At 40.4% G+C, this 21,849-nt stretch overlaps 1 protein-coding gene across 2 annotated transcripts; it reads left to right on the top strand.

The window, feature by feature from the left end:
- Positions 1 to 8,405: 8,405 nt before the first annotated feature.
- Positions 8,406 to 15,437, top strand: emc10 (ER membrane protein complex subunit 10). 2 transcript variants are annotated; one of them, XM_071547336.1, is made up of 8 exons: positions 8,406 to 8,554; positions 8,705 to 8,771; positions 9,656 to 9,768; positions 11,330 to 11,443; positions 11,608 to 11,792; positions 12,530 to 12,623; positions 13,842 to 13,939; positions 14,563 to 15,437. In XM_071547336.1, the coding sequence occupies exons 1-7, from the start codon at positions 8,462 to 8,464 to the stop codon at positions 13,926 to 13,928; spliced, it is 753 nt and encodes a 250-aa protein (XP_071403437.1). In that variant the 5' UTR covers positions 8,406 to 8,461; the 3' UTR covers positions 13,929 to 13,939; positions 14,563 to 15,437. The 2 variants fall into 2 exon arrangements, with proteins under 2 accessions (XP_071403437.1, XP_071403436.1); XM_071547335.1 differs by lacking the exon at positions 13,842 to 13,939 and having other exon boundaries at positions 14,563 to 15,436.
- Positions 15,438 to 21,849: the final 6,412 nt, after the last annotated feature.

Below are 21,849 nucleotides of genomic sequence, written 5' to 3'. Positions count from 1 at the left end.
TAAAAAATTGTTATTAAAAGAATGAAGTCAAATACAAGACTTACAAGAGACAAGAATACACAACAGAATTCAGATTCTCTTCCTATGATCTTAGGGAGTTTGGCCTTCATATGTTAACATGGAAAAGTTTCCCTCTAAGCTAGAAACAAGAGAGCCAAGACTCTGGATAATGTGATCAAGAGCACTGACAGCAAATGGGAAGCCGACTTTTTAAGGACACAAGGTCACTTCTGAGGGTCGACCCATGAGGACTTGAATACGTTTTCTTGTTAATAACAGTTAGCGTTACAATGGAGAAAAGCTAATTTGGTTGGAAAAGCACATAAAACACTAAAAATACTTCATTAAACTACAGTTCCATCTCCAAGCTTTGCCTCTTGGTGATTTCACAGATTTTAGCTTTTGGTGTTCTCGCACAAATACTGATGCAGTTGTACATGACTGAATAACATAGAAAGAAAGTGAATTTGTTCTTTAGGTTGATTTGGGTGTAATGTCATCTGTTAGCAGTGTTTCCAGAAGTGGTGCAGCTGCTTTGCCCTGACAGCTGCTGAACGCTGGGACAGTCTCTTGACTTAAATCGACTGTATTAGAGTTAACACTTCTCTTCTTTGACTGCTGCTCTGTAAAAAAGACCAAACCGGACCGGGTTTCCCCAAAGCATCTTACGGTACTTTGGTACCAAATGGACTAAACTCAATTAACTACTAATGCTTTTTTTAGAAACCAGGCTCTGACTGAAGAAGAAGACAAGAAGACAATACTACAGAGTCAGTGACACATCATGATACAGTGATACAGTGCAGCCTCATTTATCCAAACCTCAGACATTTCAATTGACCCATCAACCAAATGGGCTTTCTGAATGAAATGCTGCGTCACACAAATATATTTTGTTGAATCCATTGTGGGTCGGAAATTCATTGCTGTCACATTTCAGTTTACTTCAGTCATCCAAACATTTCACTAGATCAAATGATGTCCACTCCCAAAACAGTTTCTACCATAACGGCACAGTTTGGACCTGCTTACCTGGCTTCTTGGGCTCAGGCATGTCTGTCTGTCTACAGTGATCCTCTGAATGCGTCCTCCTCCCTCCTTGTCTGTGGGTCTGTCTGCTTTTCCTCCTTCATCCCTTTTTATCACCCCAATCCCCCCCCCCACCACCACCACCACCACCAGTCACCCCCTGGGGGGGGGGGGGGGGGACAGTGGGAAGGGACAAGGAAGGAAGGGTGACAGAACGGCTGTCACATGAAACCTTGGGAAGAACTCCAGCGCTCTGAGGAGAGAAGGGAAGGGTATCGGTTCAGGAGGAGAAGAGGGAAGGAAGACACCACAGAGGTGAAATAGGTTCAGCGCCATAAGGAAAAGCACGGCCCCTCGGGAAAACCTGCCAACTCATTAACTCGTTAGGACCTGGAGCCAGGACATTAACGAATTGATTGATGCTAATCAGCACCAACTGACACGTTGATTGATGCTGGAGTGGCCGAACTGGTCAGATGTGTTTCGTTTGAGCCACTTTGGCCAAAAATTGACACTTAAAATATCTTTTCTAACTGAACAGGATGAGAGGGAAAAAAATCAGAAATGAAAATGAGAGCAAAGCAGCAGCCTTGTGTTCCCAGGCTATGACAATCCCATTTGTTCTCCAGTAGCTGCGGCTGTCAACAGGCTATATTTTATGGGGCTGGGAGCCCTCGTGCAGGGATGAGAGGAACAAGGTCAAAGACAGCAGAAGGAGGTCTCTGACCTCATAAGTTCCTGGAGTGGTATACTTTCCAACCCGGCACAGACATGAGCGTATGCGCACACACACACACACACACACACAAACACACACACATGCTCGCACAGAGGATTTATAGTGCGTTTTTCGTGTGTTGTTGAATAATTTTGCCATTATCCTGGAAGATTAAGTTGCCGTAGCAGCAGTATGCTAATATGTGCGACAGAAGTGTGTATTTAATTGCATGTACAATCAATTGTGGCCTTCCTCCTCCTTCCATTGATCATGTACGGGACAATATGTTTTACAAATGCCTATTCAGGCCACAAATGGGTATTGTAAACATGGGTGTTAAATGATGTATTTAGGCAGCTTTTCACATTCCACTTAGTCTTCTGTACACAGTATCTATTCTGGACTCGCTCTCTTTATTGTAGACCAGGATGTTTGTCTGCAGGACTCATTACACACGGCTACTGCTTCCTCACAGGTTTTCTCTCGGCCCAAATTGCCCAGGCAGCAACAACCTTGGCTACAACAATAAACGCTCTTGTGAACTTTAATTTGGGAGAGAGAACTTAAGTCAGAAAGATAGACAGAGATTGAAGAACGGCTATTTTAAGCAAGTGCAACTTGAGATTCAGATGTTCAAGGAGAACAAAATACCCTCGAGGAAGATATGGAAGGGGTTTCTGAGCAGGACAAAAAAGATCTAGATGTGTGTTAAACCTACAGTGTATTCTAGCTTTATCTTACTCAACTTTCAAGTAATTTATCATTAATAAATCTTTCTCACAGTTCACAGCTCATCGGTGATGAATCGTAAGGGTAAAACTTCGGGCCAAGTGATTTGTACTATGACTGAACTCTTTGAATAGGTTTAAATAATTAATATATTGCAGACATTAAGTGGATATAGTGTAATATAGGTGTCCTACATGATCCAGTGATCCACTGCAGAGGAAGACAGCAGTCTCTTTAACACATCAGGGTTTAGACACACTCTATATTGAGGTACAGGTTAAGCCAACTGAAGCAGCTATTCTCTATCTTCACCTCACTAAACTGGTACAAGGGAGAAGTTTGAAATGAGGGTTCGATCAATATGGGTCTTTGGTGGCCGATACAGATACCAATACTGATATTTTTGGATTGAATCTACCTGTAGTAGATATTTTGTGCCAATATTTCTACATTGGACCATTTCTGAGCCAAAAAATGAGAAGGATTCAGTGTTTTCTCCAGAACTGTATTCTTGACAAGTTGGAAAAGCCTCAGAAACAGCATTTAGACCATCATGGGACACTAAACCTCTCCATTGAAACCCATACTGATGAAATATTTTTAGGTGGGATAGCAGCTCCTTAAGGGTGAGGCAGGTTTCATTACAGATTTTACAGACTGTTGAGTAAAATCCTCCCACACCACACTGGAATGATTGCTCTGGTGAAACATCTGATCTAAACAAAGTATATTCCTGCATAATTGTGATGAATCTGACCAAAACAGCGCATTAAAATTAGGGTTAGACTCATGTATCGATTTGGACTGGCTGTGGTTATGGAGGAGCCTCCATCATATTGGAGGAAGACGACATGACAGGTCGATATCGGCGTGATGTATCAGAAAATCAATGCATCCAAGAGGAAAGCTTGGAATTTAATAGTAATTTAGGCTAAAATACACGTCAAATTCTCTCTAACACCAAAAAATAAGAAAACAATGCTCAATCTGAATTTTGGAGTTATAATGACTCATATTGTCTTCTTTTGGGAATATAAGTGACTTGACTAAGCAGTGAGATGCCGATTGTGGTTGATCAGATAAACCAAAAACGTCCCTCCGAAATGAAGCTACAAATGAGCCACTGTGCTGCGATAAAGTGTTCACCACCTGTTTGATTTTCTGCCTTTCTGTGTTGAATTTGGTAATTTCTCTTTACGGGTTGTGGTACTTTATAGAGGGAGAGAGAATGAGAGAAAAAATGATACTACACTTTGGTGCTTCTGTCATTTGTTTGGTGGTGATCAAACATATCTTCATCTTCAGGTGTGAAAAAGTAACGCCCCCCCTCCCCTAAGCCCAATTAAAGGGATAATTAAGGCAACTGTTTTAATGCTTTACTTTTTACTTTTCTGCAAATCTGACTAACTTTGGCCCTTACCAGCAGAGTGTCAGTAAACAAGTTGTTTTCATGCCTGGCTCCCATCAATACATCTTAATAAGATTTTAGGGAGTGAGGTGTTTTCTTGCTTCAGAGTGATGCAGCACAGTGTGAAGTACCTTTGTCACTTATGGATGGCACTTGATTCCAGCTCAGAGAGAAATTAAATTATCACCCCTCCATCACTACATGTGGAAGCACAGAGGCTGCACTCTCACTGTGCCTCCTCTCCCTTAATTTCACTATGGAAAGTCAATGAAGAAATTTGACAGAAAAAAAAAAGAAACTGCTAAAAGTGTCCCCTCTGTTCACAACACTGTATATCTAAAAAGCATTTACTGTAAGTACACCGAGTGCAAAAAGTGACAGAAAGATTCTGTCACTTTTTGCACTCGGTGTACTTTTACTGTTTAGTACTGTACATCTTTCTGAAGTGTTTATGTGTGATATAGTGACACATAACATGAATAACCATCTTAGTGGCCTTGTGGTTAGTATCTGCTCTGACTGGGCGAGGCAGGTCTCTTGCACTATAACTAACTTTAGATAGAGAGTATCAGCAGACATTTCAGAAGGGAAAGTGTTTCCAAGTATTGAGATGAGAAATCTGACTCTGGCAGGTGTTTATTGGCACTCAAAATGATGTTTCAAATCACTCAGTCACTTGTTTTATTGCCCCCCTATAATGATGACATCTCAGGTGACTTCTCAGACACCACTGGCCTGATTTGACGAAACCTGAAGGGATGATGCAGCTCGGCACTGTGCTCCAGCACTTAAAACATTACACTGACTGATCGGATGGAGCCGCTATAATTAAAGGGCAAATTTCAAACTTTGAAAGCCCATAAAAGCTACAGCACTGGTCCGATTTTGTTTAAAAAGTTTGCACTGATTGACCTGATGGGGGCGCTACAATTAGCCCTAACTCCTACACCATAAATTCAATCAAGAGGACACTTGATGCATAAGTCCAACTATCCTTACGAACGACACTGACTGGTTTAATGAGGTCAAACTTTTGAACTCAAATGTGATATATCAGACACCACTGGTCCAATTTTAACGAAATTTGGAGGGATGAAATATTTTGGGGGGTTCTGGCTTTAAAAAAAAACAATGCTACTAATACTATTAATAACTTTAAATGATTATCCCAAGCAAAGACAGCATCATGCGTGGGGGACAACGTGTTTACTGTTGTTTTAATACAACAAGATGTTTAGAAACATTTCTGTTGAGTGTCACAATGCAGCGTTTATTTGTCATTTTTCATAATGCTCTATTTTAACGCCGCACACAAGACATTGACATGTGTATTCCTTCAAAATGAAAGTCCGGTTGCAGTTTCTCATAAATATACGTGCTTTCATATTTGACTATGAATAGTAAGGTGACACCGTTGTTTGGAGTGGTGACAAAGAGTAATGTGCTGTCCCAGTAAGGGGGAACAGATACTGTATGGGCCGACATAGTTTCAAAGGCAGAACCCGGGGGAATCACATGCCTCAGTCACCATATGCTCCACACTGAGCCCCCACATTCAAACCCAACTGGAACCCAGGGAGGAGAAACAGGCTGTGTCCATAGAGTCTGATGATGATGATAATGATGAAGATGCCAAAAGCCCAGAAACACTATAAGAATTACACAAGACAGTCTATATCAGTCATCACTCTTTATGGGGCTGAGACTCAGAGACTCATCGAATCTAAACTAACTTTATTCAAACTTTATTTATGACTTTATTGGACATATAGACAAGAAATCCTGAGGTCAAGAAGAATCTGTCTCAGATTTGGAGGATTTTAAAGGGAATGTTAAGGAATCATAGAAGGTTATAGTATTAAGAAAGACCTTCAGGACATGTGAAAAGTGTTTTTGTTTTTTTTTAAGGGGAAATTAGGCTGCATTATCAGACAATTCCTTAATATTCCTTTTCAAATTTTCCAAATCTAAGACAGATTCTTCTTGACCTCAGTGTTTCTTGTCTATATGTCCAATAAAGTCATAAATAAAGTTTGAGTAAAGTTAGTTTAGTTTCTCTCCTGACCAGATCCTTGCTTGTATTGTATTAAAATCTCATGTGTACGTCGCTTTGGATAAAAGCGTCTGCCGAATGGGAAATTGTAATTGTTTACAACCACGTCATCCTAAATTGGAGGAAGACAGTCCATTGAGTGCTATAAGCTGTAGTAAGAGGGAAAAAAAGAATAAAGTAAAAAAAAAAAAAACTGAGGTGAAAACTTTCTGGATGTCTCAAAAGTGCGTCTATTGTATTTACACTGCAAAAATTCTGCATTAACTGAAACACACATTCTGAGTTTGCTGCATATTAACGAAGGTCTCCAGTCAGGAATAAGAGCTTAATGGATATTTAGGTAAGAAACCCAGACAGAGATGGACCACAGTGCTGAATAAAGCTTCTAAAACCAACAAAATATAAACAGCTCTGCTCATCATTGGACCGTGTCAATATTTATTATTCAGCTGAGAAAACTGTATTTTTAGAGCCCTTTAAAAATGGAGGTGGGGGTGAGAGGAAGGTTGAGTGCTTTCTCTGGTGTGTGAGCGTCATCTGCTGGCCCTGGATGTGTCGGCACATCCAGAGTCAAGGAGGTGATGAATATTAAATAGATCTACATTCATGGGTGTAATTTAGGTTTGGCAGAGTCTATGGTAGTTGCAAGACCCGAGGGGCAATAGTGAAATCTATTTTTAGGCAAATAAGCTAGAGAGTACACACGTCTCATGGCAAAAATTAAATACTTGTGGTCTTTATTGTATTCCTGTCCAACTGATTAATCAACAAATTGAGGCGTCTGTGGGCAAGAGTGATTAGTAGAAAAACGATTAGGATATTGATCGGCCCAAATAGTTTGTGTATGCTCACCACCTGGCCGTCAATTTCAACCACCAAGACACTGTGAAACTGTTAACCTTGCAATTGATATCATTAATTAAAACAAATGTCCACATATTTAATTATCTAATTTGAAAGAAAAACGTTCTGTGCATTTCTAGGCATTAAGGCACAAACCTGTGGGTGATCTCAAAATAAACAATATTAAAGTTTATTTATGCTGAATTAAGATTTGTTTTTTTATCTCCTGTTGCTCCTGTTCTAATCTTTTTTATTTTATAGTTTTACAGAATACTGTGTTTTAGGATGTTGGGCCCTCAAAAGTCACCAAAATGACTATTTAAGAGCAGCATATTTACAGCTGTTTATGCATTGTTTAAATGTGTAATAATGTCTTTAGGCCCACTGCTTGGTCTGAAACCGGGCTACACATTGCCAAAAAGATCCTGGGCTTTATGAGAGCTAAAGCATAGACACGACATAGGAGTCACATGTAGTGCTCAGTGTGGACAGTGTAACTGTAATCTGCCCAAGCAGGAAGCAGCATGGTCAGTCTTGGTTCTCCTTCCTGTGAGCAGCAATAAAACATCTGAGCAGTTTTGCCTTCAAAACAAAAGCACAGAATTTGAAGGCGCATTAGATAACGTCCTAACTTCCACTACTAGGGGATAGTCAGCAGCCCAGAGCAAAAAGTGTGTAAACATTCATCTTTTGTAGCTCCCACCAAAGTCAACCCATTTAAGATTATTCAAGCAAACCATCTAAGGCCACTGCCAAGATATAGCCTACTATATCACTAAGCTGAAATTGAGTCTGTCCAAATCAAAATCACTTTAATTTGCCAAGCACAAGAGAATGTTTACCTTGTCACCTAGCATTTTAAAGTATTTGAGCATGTAAATCTGTCAATCATTTGTGGACCGACCAAGTGTTGTTAGACAAGACGAGAATGTAAACAAAGCTGTGAGATTTGAATGGTACAGGCCTCTCTCAACTTAAAACAAGTATGGGTGTTGTTACTCAAACACAAAATAAATACACTTGGTCACTTTATAATGTTTTTATTCACCACTGTGGTTACATTTTCAGATAAAATTTGAGTAAGAAACTAAGAAAATGTGATCTAGATCTGCAGAAGTTCCCTATTGAATCTTTAAAATATTTCTAACTTAAGTATGATTCTTTTGTCTCCATTATCACGTTTGGGTGTTTTTTGCAGTCCTGTTTGCAGTCCTATCCTAATAAAAACGATTCTGATTCTGCCCTGTTGGCATAGACCAATATGATTACAAATATATTTTATAATGGAAATGCTTTTTATATTTTTGCTTTTTTTATTGCAAAAGTTCAAACATTTATACAAAAGTAGTCAACACTGTAAACATTAGTAAGCTTTGATGTAGTAGAAGTAGAAGTAAACATAAAGGATAGAGGAAAAAAACAAGATAAATAATATAAGAAATATATAAGAAAAAAAAGAAAATATATGTATATATATGTTGTTTTTGTTTTTTCAAAATTATTTCAAATAACATTTCAAAGCTCCTTTAAAGAGTTATAAACATCGCTGTGAAGCTTGAATCATTTTTCTGGCAGACTTTTATCATGAAAAAACAAAACAAAACAAACAATCCGGAAGTGCTAGTGTTGCTAGTGGGTTGGTCTTCCGGTCCAGCAAGGCTCCCTTCCTGATTCTGTCAAAATGGCTCATCTATCACCATTTCAGCTTTCAATTTTTTCCACTGTTTCGTTCCTCTTATGTACGAATTTTGTATGTTGTAACAACGGCAGGAGGGTAAGTGTAAATGTCTTTAATTTAGCCGCTATATTTGATTGCAGCGGAGCGGAAGCTGCACCTGCTAAGCAGCGAATAGCATTAGCTAACATTTCGATAATATGAATGGCTGACCAGCTAACGGCTAGCCTTCATTTTTTTTTGTCCCAGGTTGGCGATGCTCTGGACACTGAGTTCGGTGGTTTCTCGGTGCCTCTTGAGCATTCCTTTGAAGTCGGTGAGGAAATGTTCTGTACATTGCTTGTTACTGTTTATGGTAACGTTATCCATTAGCTTGTAGCATTGATAAAGCTGGCAGGCTAGATGCTAGCACCGATACGTGCCGTGCTCTTGTATGGAGAGAACCTAACACCAAACTCTTAACAAATCTGGCAGCTCATTTGCTTTTTTTATTGGCAAATGTTCGTACCTGGTAGAACACAGCGTAAAACCTTATCGGAAAATTTAGGGTCTTCTGTTATAGGCCTACTCGCCATATGTATTATCAACGTTGGGAAACATTAGACGAATGGGGGAGTAACGGGCGAATTTATTCTACTAATTCAAAAAGTAAGTGCTGCTTGTTGTATTTGATATATGCCGAATTGAAAAGTGACCACTAAATATGCGTAAACGTATTAAATCATGTTCTACCAGGCCTGTTCGGTTCCCTTTGCCGATAAACAAAGCAACATTAAAATTACCAGATCGCTGAATAGAATTTGGCGTGATGTTCTGTTCATTCAAGGGAGCACGAAATGTATCCCGGCTAACTAACGTTAGACGCCAAATGAATAGCCTTATGTTGTTATAAACTACATGCTAATCAGATATTGTTGTTGCTAAATTTAGACTCTAACTGCGTTCTTTTAAAGAATTTAAATGTGAAGCTAGTGTTTGCTTTCTGTAGATAAACTGTCTGTTATGTTAATACGTAGTTTATTTTAGGTCAGTTGTCATTGCAGTGATAGCTACACTTCTAGTCAAATATTTGAAATATTTCACAAGTACCACTCCTTCTTCCATGACTGACCCATGCTGGTCCAGTTACTGGCATCTTGCCAGTCAGTCGTGTTGTTTGTCCCTGACTTAACTAGATGTCTGTCATCCTCCTTGTGTCAGATGATGTGGCTAAGTTTCGGGTTCGTGGAGCGCTGGTGTTGAAAGCTGGAAGGGAGCCGAGCGTCTCACTGTCTCAGAACCAGCTATCAGAGGAGGACAGGACCAAACTGAAGGTGAAATATGAGAGTTCGGTTGAAAGGGTTTGGGCTGACAACTACTGTGGCCTTGTCCAAAACAGACACACTTCTGAGCTTGGCAGGGTCGGTCCGACTCCTCTTGTTTCAAATAATTGTTTTTTCTTTTTAGTTGACGGTTCTTAGTAACCTAAACTTGTTGTTGAAAACACCCAAGCGCCTACTCTTGATCTCACAGACCTTTATTTACATAGTAATAAAAAGTAATAAATAAAATGAATACCTTCAGCGCATCTGTAAAATTTATATATGTGTGAAGTAAAAGCCATATCACCAGGCATCCCTGCTATCTACCTCAGTACAATTTAACAAGGTAATGGGTGAGTTTCAAGCCATGGTGGGCAGGGCAGCTTTCACCTAGTGAGAGCCTACTGAATAAACAGACTTGTACTGTAGTAAAAAACACCACTAATTTGTAAATCACTTCTTTAAAACTAAACAAAAGACCTCATCAGTGTTTATGTCTGGGAGGGCTCTCTGGACAATCCATTAGCAGCCACAACCATAGACCCACAGACAACAGCAAAGAGCTCATAAACTAGTGCTTGAAGCAGACTACTTCCCCGTGTTATGTTCGCAACACCGGCTACGTTAACTTGGGAACAGTGTACCGGATACTGGCTCATATCCCGGTTAAGGTCGTGTTCGGGATAGGCTGTTTATATCCACCTTTTAATAACCCATTCTTGAATATCGCTGTATCCATGATGTACCCACGAGTAAACAGACTTTCTGCCTATCTGTGTTCTCCTGCTAATGATTTAGCTAGAAAAAGAAGCTAGTTCCAGCTACAGTGAGCTTGAACTGACCATGAAAACCAGGATACATGCGTCAATATCCCAGATAATATGGGATTATCCTATACTAGTGCAGTGCCCATTCACGCCGCTGCTGCACAGAGCGCTGTTCGCTTGTTTATTCAAAGTTTATTAATATTGAACGTGTCGCGTGTCCAAATTGCACCAAATCCCCAGCAATACACCCACCAAGTGTGAAGTCGATCGGACGAACGGTTCTCGAGATATGCGACAGACAGACAGAGATTCCTTGCTTTATAGTATGATGATGGCATATCCATGTTTCTCATAGCCGGGATAAGAGCTTATCTGGGTTGTAGGTAAACAATATTCCATTTACATGCATTAATTCATAAATTGTGTACTTAAATATCCCGAATGTTAAGGAAATATTAGTGAACATAGCCAATGTCTACATCAGTCATTTTAATTTTTGTTCATGTTGTATGGGTAAATATATAAAATGTGCATCTTAACCATTACAACATTATTCACAATATTTGTGAATTTTATTGGGCCCTGATAAACCAAGATCTGGAGGTGATTTGTTTTTTTACTTAATTCAGAATGACAATAATGTAGGAAAAGCAATTTCACAGATTCCACTAACGCATAAAAATGGTTTACCCAGACACAGGTACAATAGGATTTGACAAGTGTAAGGAGCGGGTTTGTGGCATGAACTTGTGTCTTTAATGTGTTTGTCTTTAACATGTTTGTTTTGAACTTGATCGCCTCCTCAGGAAGTGGCGGCGGTGGACGGTCTGTACAGAATCAGAGTGCCGCGTGTTTTCCTGCAGACCGACAGGCAGACCGAGCGGCAGATGGAAGGACACCTCACAGCGTTCGTCAGAGCCGTATGTGTTTCACTCATCTGCTCATCACTGCAGCAGACAGACTTAAGACAAATGGACCTTTTAACATACGATACATGCCATTGCTAAAAAATACCCTTATTTCAGCAAAGCGATATATACCGGTCTAACCCCAGCATCAACCATTATTCTCCTCTGCTCCTTAGTGTGCCATGGTTGAGTCCCATCTGAGCGACGTCATCAGCCTCCACACGGACGTCTCTGGCTACCTAATCGGCGTCTCCATAGTGACGATACCCGGAGCCTGCAGGGGCACCGAGGTTGAGGATGAAGTGGATCTTGAGGTTTTCAACAGCACACTGAGCATCGTGGCTCCTGTCAATGCACCTGGGTCAGTCCTAAATTATATGTTTGTTAATTTTTTTTTTCTCATAATACTCACTGCTAAAAAAGAACCTTGTCCACGTAGGGCTCGGCGATATGGTTGAAATCCGTATTATGATATGTGTAAGGATTTTTTTCTATATCGATATATGTCATGATATGGCTCACGTATGCAAAATAGCATGTTAAGTAGTCAAATTAATATTCATCCCATTGAACCGAATGGTAATGTTAGGTGTGATGTCAAACAGAACTGAAATTTTCAAATAATATTCCTTAAAAATACCCTTCATACCTCATTTTGTCAGAGTTTTTAAATAAAATTTGCTAGTTATCATCAATTTAGACAGCAGAATCATCACAATATCCCAAAATCAACATAATATCATCACAATATGATTCAACTGAAAGACGATAAAGGATAACATTGTATTATCGCTCGGCCCCATGTCCACGTCTCACTGTGGTTTTACTTGCTGCCTGCCTCCACTGTTCTATCATGCTTGGCTGCCAGTGTCTTGGTTTCATCCCTGCCTGCAGATGTCTGCTGTGCATAAGTGAAATCCTGTGCACACAGGTGTAGCTTCTCCACAGATCTTTTATTCAGTTGTATTTGCCTTGGCGTAGCAGCACTGTCTCTTTTCCCACAGGTAGAACAAGGCTTCATACACCTTCTGCCTTTCGGATACACTTTCTGCCTCGTCTTTGGGTTTGTTTGAATGCTAATTGCCGCCTTTCTTCCAGGCCTGAGACGGCTCTGTTTCTCGAACGAATGGAACAGGAAATGGAGAAGAAAGGGAAGAATCCGCAAGAGCAAAAATCCTTCTTTGCTAAATATGTAAGTACTCATGCTGAATACTTCTGACAAGACCACCGGTGTGTGCCTTAAGATGTTCTCTCTCCCTTCAGTAACCGGGCTCTGATAATTATAATTGCCCATATAGTGTATGGAAAAAAGAAAATGGCTTTTTTGAGTATTTAGCTCATCCTCTCTATATTTTTTTTGCTACATCAGACCCACGCAAACTGTTAGTGCACACAACATGTCTCGAGACATCGCAGAAAGTTCACACCATTACTGTGGTTTGAGAAAGTGCTATTTTAGTTCACTGATTTGATGGAATTCATTTAAAGTTACCATTCAAATCAAAATGCTGTGGATGTACAGTAAATAATATGTGTTTTTGGGTTCACCCTACCATGCGCTTCACAGTCTTTCCTGTTTAAGTCCTTTTCACCGCTTCAGGCTGCACAAACAGTCAGGACCCGCTCTGTCCCGCCGAGTTTCCCTGTCTGTGCTGTGGCTCTGGACCTGTCATCCTAGATTATTCAAAAAAGAGTTCCACTTTTCACTTTAGTAGTGTAAAAATAAATTATCTTTTTGCATTTTGAATCTTTTTGTTAAGCTATATTAAACTTAATATGAATTAATATTAATATAACTTAATTTAACTATATTAAACAATTTGTTAACCTGATACTTATTTATTTATTTTTATTTGCATTTTTGAAAAATGTATGTACAATAAAGCAAGAATAACAGAGCATAACTGAATAAGACACACTAAAAAAAGAGGAAATAAATCAAATAAATTATCATTAAATAAATCAAATAAATAAGGAATAATAATAGAATGTAAAAATAGTACATTAGTTATAATAACAGATAATAGGATGCATTACTAAATGGGTAGAGTATGTCAAGTCAGAGGATAAATCATATCAACCTAAGTAAACGGTGTACAATGTTTCTATTTGAGAACTTTAAATAAATATCAAAATATACTCTATGCTGTCTTCTGATATTTTAAGCACTCACTGAGCAGCTTCCAAAGAAGCCCTGTGTGTCTCCATACAAGCCATATTTTCTTTAAAGTATTCCCATGCAGCTCCCTGGTCTCATGTCCCGTCCCGTGGCTTGGTCTCGCCTGAGCTCCTTCCCGGTCTCTAACTGTGCTCTGTGCTGTATCGTGCCGTGTTCAGTGACCTGTGTTGACTCTGTGCCGCGCTGCATCCAGTGACGTGGTGTTGACTTGCTGCTGTGCTGTTGTTCCAGTGGTATTTGATTCTGGGAGGTGCAATCTTCCTCATGGCCACCAGTTCGGCACAGCCCCCAGCAGGGGGAGACAGAGAGCAGAGCTGATTCCCACTCAAGTACTGTTCTCACTTTTGGCTCGTTCAGCAAACTCACTCTGGGCTGTCTGTCTCCCTTCTCCCTCTAGCGAGTTGTGTGTTTAACTTCTAAGCAGCGTGACTAACTGAAATCCACCCCGCTAGTTCCCCCACTCCTTCCCTCTTTCCCACTCTTTGATTCCATCCAGGTTCAATGCCAAAGACGTTTCAGGCTGGTTACCTTTTCTTTATCCACAGTTCTCCCATTTTGTTGATTTGAAATACTCCACAGAAGCCTGTAATTGACTCTTTTATAGGAGGAAACGCTCGAGTGCCTCCCTCCTAAACCACCAAGATAGTTAAGACGTTCAAAATATAATCAGAATTACACAAAATGTCACTGTGTAAATGTTTAGCGTGTGAATGTTTTTGGCATTTGACCCTCATATACAGTATGTGTTCTTCCTCACTGCTCAACAGTCTCTCACCTACCTGTACACCTTTTTTTTCTTCTCTTCTGTTGTTCAGAAAATGACTTGGACCTAATCTGGGATGAAAGAATCAATCTGGAATTGTTGAAAAGAGGTTTCAGTGATCACAGTTAATTTGTTGTTGTGAAACCAAAGATATTTACTTTGCTGTTTCTCCCCTTTCTTCTTCTCCAGTGGATGTACATTGTGCCTCTCGTTCTCTTCCTGATGATGTCCGGCGCCCAGGACCAATCAGGAGGAGGAGCCGGTGGGGGAGCGGCCAATGGAGGCGGCCGATGATCGCCATGCCAACATAACATCTCTTTTGTTTTTGTGAACAGTAGTTTGTTGAACATTAATTATCTTGAACAGTTTCTAATTGCTGTACATAATGCTATTTAAGGAACATAAATTGTTCTCACACACCGATTAAACTTGTACAGTTAGACAGATAATCTGCCCTCCAGATGTCAAGGACTGCGTTTTTAATACTGATGGGAAAATAAAGTATTTATTAATACCTGACATGTTTTGGGTTATGTCATATGTTATTGTATTCATAGTAGTGACGATCTGCTATTTCACTCAAGAAGCTGAGACTGGTTGGTTCCACATGTATGTTGTCCAGACTGATGGAGAAGCTTTTTTTAAGAAGCTTATTCTCAGTTCTCCACTAGAGGGCCTCTCCTCTGAGGCTCAGGTTTAGGAGTAACACCATTACAGTAATGTGATTACTATCTAATCTGTTGCAAGCAAAAGGCTATTAATCAGAAAACAGTGTGATTACTTTTTAGATAACTCCTAAATATGAACAGGAAAGCCATTTTGTGGAATTTTGAGCAACCTGCATATCTTGAAATAATGGATCATTGTTTTTAGATGGTAACACTGTTGAAATTACTGTCTGCAAATTGAAATAGATTTTCTGTTTACTACCATACTGAAAGGGGATTTTTAGAGCTGAAAGTTACAGGAAAGTACAGGAAATCATATTGAGTTTAAACAGTGAAATACATTACTGATTACAAATTTAATCAAGTAAACTGATTTATAACAACATTTTTAAAGCAGCCCTAATGTAGGAATTAAATGTTTCCTCTTATTTATGTACATATATGATCAAAGGTGTTTAATAAAGACACAAATCAGATTTTGCTCAAGTGGTTAAATTTAAATATGCTGCCTTTTCAAAAATCTCCTTTTTTACAGGCAGTTTCTGACTAACTCCAGTTAACACATCACAACTGGACTTGGTCCTGATTGGCTCCCTTATTAAAGAATCACTGATATCTGTTTAGTTAGGCCAGTTTGCAACCGGAAAGCTTCCAATCAGGGTCCAGTATTGTGACTGCGACCATCCAATAAATGCCCTTTAAACTATATTTACTTGTAAAACATCATGAAGATCATTATTTTTTATTTTGAGCCATAGTATATTTGAAAACAAAATCCTGAAAACTGAATAATATGGGACCTTAAAAGCGATCTTCACTGTAGATGTAGCCGTATCCAGTGAATATCACTCTGTTGTACACAGAAACATTTCATAGTATCCCACCAGATATTTAATTAGGACATTACATGTGCATGTTGATAGAAGCCAACCTGCAAAGACTGTGTTTCAAGTGTTTTAGTTAGCAAGACAACCACTCTGATCCCCTTCAGATTTATAGTACATGTAACCTTTCCTATCCTCAAGTTCTGCCTTCTCTCCCTTCATTATCCAGAGTTCCCAATGGTCAGGGAATTCCTGGAATATCATGGAATTGTGAGAGAGTGTATTCTAGACAGGGAAAGTTGAGGAATTTGATAAATTCTCTGGGAAAGTCAGGGAATATCTGGGAATTATACAAATATTGTACAACTTGTTTCACACATTTGTTGCACTACATGGTGGATTTGAAGAAATATTATATATAAAAACACCAAATTATTTATTTATTTGCTTGCATACTTGCTTATTTATTTATTTAAAGATACAAAACATTTTAAAAGAATAATATGAAAACATTTTAGGTCGTGGGAGCACTTTAATTAGCTGACTTAGTCATGGAAAGTCATGGAATTTTACGTCAGGGTCACGATGAGAAACCACATCAATTTCAGTCTCATTTACTCCACTACATCCTCTCTTCCCCTGCCTGTGAGCCTGACTCCTCCACCTCTCTACCTCCACCTCTCTTCCCCTGCCTATGAGCCTGACTCCACCTCTCTTCCCCTGCCTATGAGCCTGACTCCTCCACCTCTCTTCCCCTGCCTATGAGCCTGACTCCTCCACCTCTCTTCCTCCACCTCTACTCCCCTGCCTATGAGCCTGACTCCTCCACCTCTCTTCCTCCACCTCTCTCCCCCTGCCTGTGAGCCTGACTCCTCCACCTCTACTCCTCCACCTCTCTCCCCCTGCCTGTGAGCCTGACTCCTCCACCTCTCTCCCCCTGCCCACAAGCCTGACTCCTCCACCTCTCTCCCCCTGCCCGCGAGCCTGACTCCTCCACCTCTCTCCCCCTGCCCGTGAGCCTGTCCCCTCCACCGCTCTTCCTCCACCTCTCTCCCCCTGCCTGCGAGCCTGTCTCCTCCACCTCTCTTCCTCCATCTCTCTCCCCCTGCCTGTGAGCCTGACTCCTCCACCTCTCTCCCCCTGCCTGTGAGCCTGACTCCTCCACCTCTACTCCCTTGCCATTTTTGGGAACTAATGTGAACCTCGGCTTCTTTGCTCTGTCATCCCGCCGCCTATCTGTGTATTTATAATCATGAGTCAGATTCACGGCAACATGGCTTTAGAAACAGAACTTTCCAACATCGCCTGTGTCAACATCGCCCATCCTCCTCTCCGCGTCTGTCAGTCAAGTCTGGCTGTTTTTAGTCCACGTGTCCAGCTGTGAGGAATATCCTCTTATTTTCGGAGGCTCAGCGTTGAGCTTCAACACTTTAGTGCCCTCTGCCCCTCCCTATCACCGGCTGGGCCCTTTTCAGAACGACCCGCACACACACACACACACACAGCGTCCCGCTCTGTAACCTCTCCCCCACGGCCTCTTCTTGCCATCTTGCTTGACAAAGTGAGGGATAAGGTGATAAGAGCAGCTGAGGGAAAGAGGAGACTTTGGATGAGGCGAGCATGGAGAATGACAGTCATTTGTTTGTAAAGAGATCTGCCTCTGTGTCAGATGGGGGGCAGAGGTTGGACTGAACGAGGCTGGTGGTCAATGTGTTTCCCATATAGTATCATCAGAAAACAGGATGCCAATGTGGATTAAACATGTTGCACATCACCCTATGCCGTTCTTAATGCTTCCATCACCACTTAGACCCCAACAAACCAATCTCACCTGCCCAAGCTGTGTCTATATGATGAAGAGACATTTTACGTTCACCATAAACACCGGTGATTCATGGGACAGCCATCAGCGTAACGCGTGATAAATGTCCATCTACCAGGAAACCGGGGACGCTGACACGGGGACACATGATTGTTGTGATCTTCAGGAATGGAATCGGATTTTGCTGCTAAGAAGAGGAAACACAAAAACATGCTGCGGCTTCCACCGGGCGCATAACAGATGGGATGGGACAAATGCGATGAGCTACGCAGCATTTAAAAATAAGCACTAATCCCTGTCTTGTGCCCCGAAATGGTAAAATTGACTTGAGACTTAAGCTTGAGACTGTGCTGCAGTGAGTGGGAAAGCAGCATCTTACAGTACAACTCTGGACTTCTTCTTTAATTTATGGTGTCAAAGTAAAGGTATGAGCATCTTTAATGGTGCTTTGTCTAGCATTTTTAAACATCAATATATATATCTGTCAAATTGTGATAACTTGATATAATTACCATGAACCCCCCCCCCCTCCCCCTACCTGACGTTTTTGTTTTTACTGAAAAGGATAAACATGTTGGAAGTGATTTTTCCATTTCACCATCTGTCACTGCCAGAAACTCTGAAAGCTGAGAACACCACCATCTTCCTGGTTTGTGTCTTAAAACAATACAGTAGATTTTTCTATCAAATCTGACCACATGACACACAATGTAAAATTCAGTAGAGGCCAGTAAAGGCTCACAATCCTCTCGCCTCATTTGTTTACGGTAATTATACTAATGTCTCAAAATTAATGTGGTAATGATTCATTGATGTGAAAATGCCACACATAGCACATTTACCTGTTGACAGATACCTGAGCACTTACATGACTGTAAAAGCATGGCGAAATATTGCAGAGTGGATGATAGGTAAATAATGTAATCAAGGGTGGAAGTAACTAATTACATTTACTCATGTTACTGTAATTGAGTAGCTTTTTTGCGCAATTGTACTTTTTTAAATCACATCCATTACAGAGGACAGGCAACAGAAACTGGATCAATGTAAATTGACAAATTCTGGAGCCATTTGCAGTGAACAGTCAGTCAACAAAGAAGAGAAGAGTAGTCTGCCTTTACTTTTTTGTGCATTTCATTTTGTAATTTCCAAATTTTCCAAATAAAACAATCTAGTTTGAACTCTGTTAGCTACTTTTTACTTTTACTTAAGTAGATTACACCAGTACTTTTACTTATACGTAAGTAAAAAATACTTGTACTTGAGTAAGATATTTCTTAAGTAAAATATCAGCAAAGTAAAAGTACTTCTACTTGACTATGATATTTCTTGAGTAAAATATCAGCAAAGTAACAATACTTGTGCTTGAGTAGGATATTTATACTCTTTCCACCGCTGAATGTAATACAGAGAAAGACTGCAGGAGAAAACAAGCTGAGGAGCGGGGAGGATGGCGGGACACAGGGGGGAAAAGAAAATACATACATGAAACAGGCTACCGCTTGCATACCAGCGGTCACTCATAAATCTCGTGGCTCTCTGTCGCTTAGAGACCACCAATGTCACCATGACACCGGGTGCCTGGCGGGGACGCCACCCTCATGACACCTTGTGATTTAGGAGTGGTTACAAGGTTTATGTTGCACTAAAGCTGCGGGGGCCATGTTGATTTTGGCCTGTCATTTTCACACTGTAAATCTTGACTCTAACCATGCGTGGTTTATGGAAGATGCTCAGTCATGATCTATAACTAGGTAAAACCTCTGTAACATTTACCATATCTCATTATCCTTACTTGCTCTCTGGTTACTAGCTTTTTTATGTTCACAAAAGAAATTCAAAGCGATCGCAATAATATGTGATTTCCTAAATTAAGTGGTAGGATTGTATAGCTACTGCTTCCTATTCAATTGTGGTGACACTGTCATAGTTTTGAATATGGGGGAGCACACATACTTACTTAAGTCGCTTTTGGGGTATTTACATAGACTTACATTCATTTCCTGGAGACTTACCCTAACCCTAACCATAACCATAACCACTACTTGCCTAAACCTAAACCTAACCCTAACCTTAACCACTGACCCAAAAATCAGCTTTTTACCAATTGGTGACACGGCAATTGTCCCTAATTGCACAAACCGTCCCCAATCAACTGGTCTTAAGTCTGGTTTGTGTCCCTGAAAGTGACTTAAGTCATACCCACACACACACACACACACACACACACACACACACATATATGCTCACAGACACATACAGTACATACAGAATATTTGAATCAAGCTGAATTATTATTAATTTTCAATGTTATTCAGGTCATACGAAGGTACTGATGAAATAAATATGTTAATCGCTAAAAGAGAATAAAGAAATGTACACAAGCTCTTTATTACTTCCCAGCAAAATTCTCCACATCCTCCACCGGCACATGCTAAATGTTTGAACTGACCCGTGCTATTCCTCAGCGCTGCAATGGCTTTGTTAGGAAGGAAATGACAGTCTCACGTTGGGTTATAAATAATACTTGTTTCACCAGCGCAAAAACAACTCCTACGGTCACTTTGAGGTAAACACAGGCCGCGGCGTTCATGCTGACATCCAAAGGCACGTGGACAACAACACTCTGGGGAAAAGCGAGAGGAAAGAAGCAGGTGGCTTGTCAATCAGAGGAGAGGCGAGAAAACTACGAGGGAAAGACTCCAGCGTCCCTGAAAAGCTCCCCGTCCCGCCAGGCCTTCACAGATTACAGCCTTACACTCGCTGGATCCCCTTGTGTCCCATCATGCTATACGTTTCACCGTAGCACTGTCATGTTAGCATGTAATGAAGCAACCTGATAGGCTATCGGACGACGGTGCCGCTTGTTAGTGCAGAATATTGCATAGTTATCGTGGGCTGTATGAGGCTGTGCATAGCGGCCCTCAACACACACCCAAAGGTCACGGAACAATCCGGTTTAAGCCGGGCCACTGACAGCATTAAGCTACAGGTGTTGAAATTTATTCGCATGCCGCACACTGGACATATCTGGTGTTATAGGGGCCAGCGCTAAGCGGGTAGTTACACTTCATTAAAATTCTTCTTTTAATAGCTTGGGTTGCCAGTGAAACACTTTCTCGTGACAGGAAGTTATTTTCTATTTAGTATCAATTAAGACGTGCCAATGAAGGAAACCCAGCAGCCTCAAGAGTGTGTGCTGTCTGCCCAAGGGAGTGTGTGAGGATACACACATGGAACGGCTTGATTTCTAGAGGGGGATCCTACTGAACTTGAGCACTGAAACATGTCATCTGTAAACTCTACTGCATTTCATTTTGAATATTTACCACTGTCTGCTGAAGGCAATGAGAAGGAAATGAGAGAAAAGAGAATGTCCCGCCTTTTAATCTGTGATGTCACTGCCAACAGCTACACACAAGATACATTTTACTAAGAGGGAGACTAATGTTATGGACACCGTATGATTGTGACTGAGTTTTTACACCCAAATCTGTTGTGTGACATAGTAGTACCTGAAATTCTGAACCAGAAATCACCCTACCCACCCCAGATAATCACTCTGGGTCCCCATCTCTAATTTTGCCATTTGATTCTTAATATCTCCATACAGTTACACATCCTTACTTGCTCTCTGGTTTCTAGCTTTTGCTTATGTTCGCAAGTGTAAAAATTCAAGGCGATCGCAATTATATGTGATTATATGTGATTATAGGATTGTGTATTGCTTCCTATCCAATTGTGGTGACACTGTCATAGTTTTGAATATGGGGGAGCACACACACACACACGCGCACACACACACACACACAGACACATACAGTATATACAAAATATTTGAATCTAGTAGAACTACCATTATTTTTAAGTGAAAATTTGAATGTTATTCATGTTGTACAAAGGTACTAGTCTAGAAAATGACTTACAAAATATTATCTTGCATTGAAATATATAGAAGAAAAAATTAATAAATTAAAAAAAAAACATGTTTTTATCAAATGTGTGAGGTAAAAGCCAGGATGTAAACGACAGACCTCACAGTAGTCCTTACTGTTGAGACTAAAGATAAAATATACTCAGCGTATAAACGCGGAAGTCAACACTTCAGATTGCCCAAGTAGACATAGAGACTTCTGAAAAGCAGCGTTGCCAAAAAATCTGC

Source organism: Centroberyx affinis, unplaced genomic scaffold (assembly GCF_046629955.1).
Source record: "Centroberyx affinis isolate AG114_WGS23_722 - 3 ecotype Tasmania unplaced genomic scaffold, CSIRO-AGI_Caff_v1 ptg005831l_1, whole genome shotgun sequence".
Classification (NCBI taxonomy): Eukaryota; Metazoa; Chordata; class Actinopteri; order Beryciformes; family Berycidae; genus Centroberyx; species Centroberyx affinis.
Note: the sequence above shows the minus strand (reverse complement) of the source record. Positions and strands in the feature narration are given on the sequence as shown.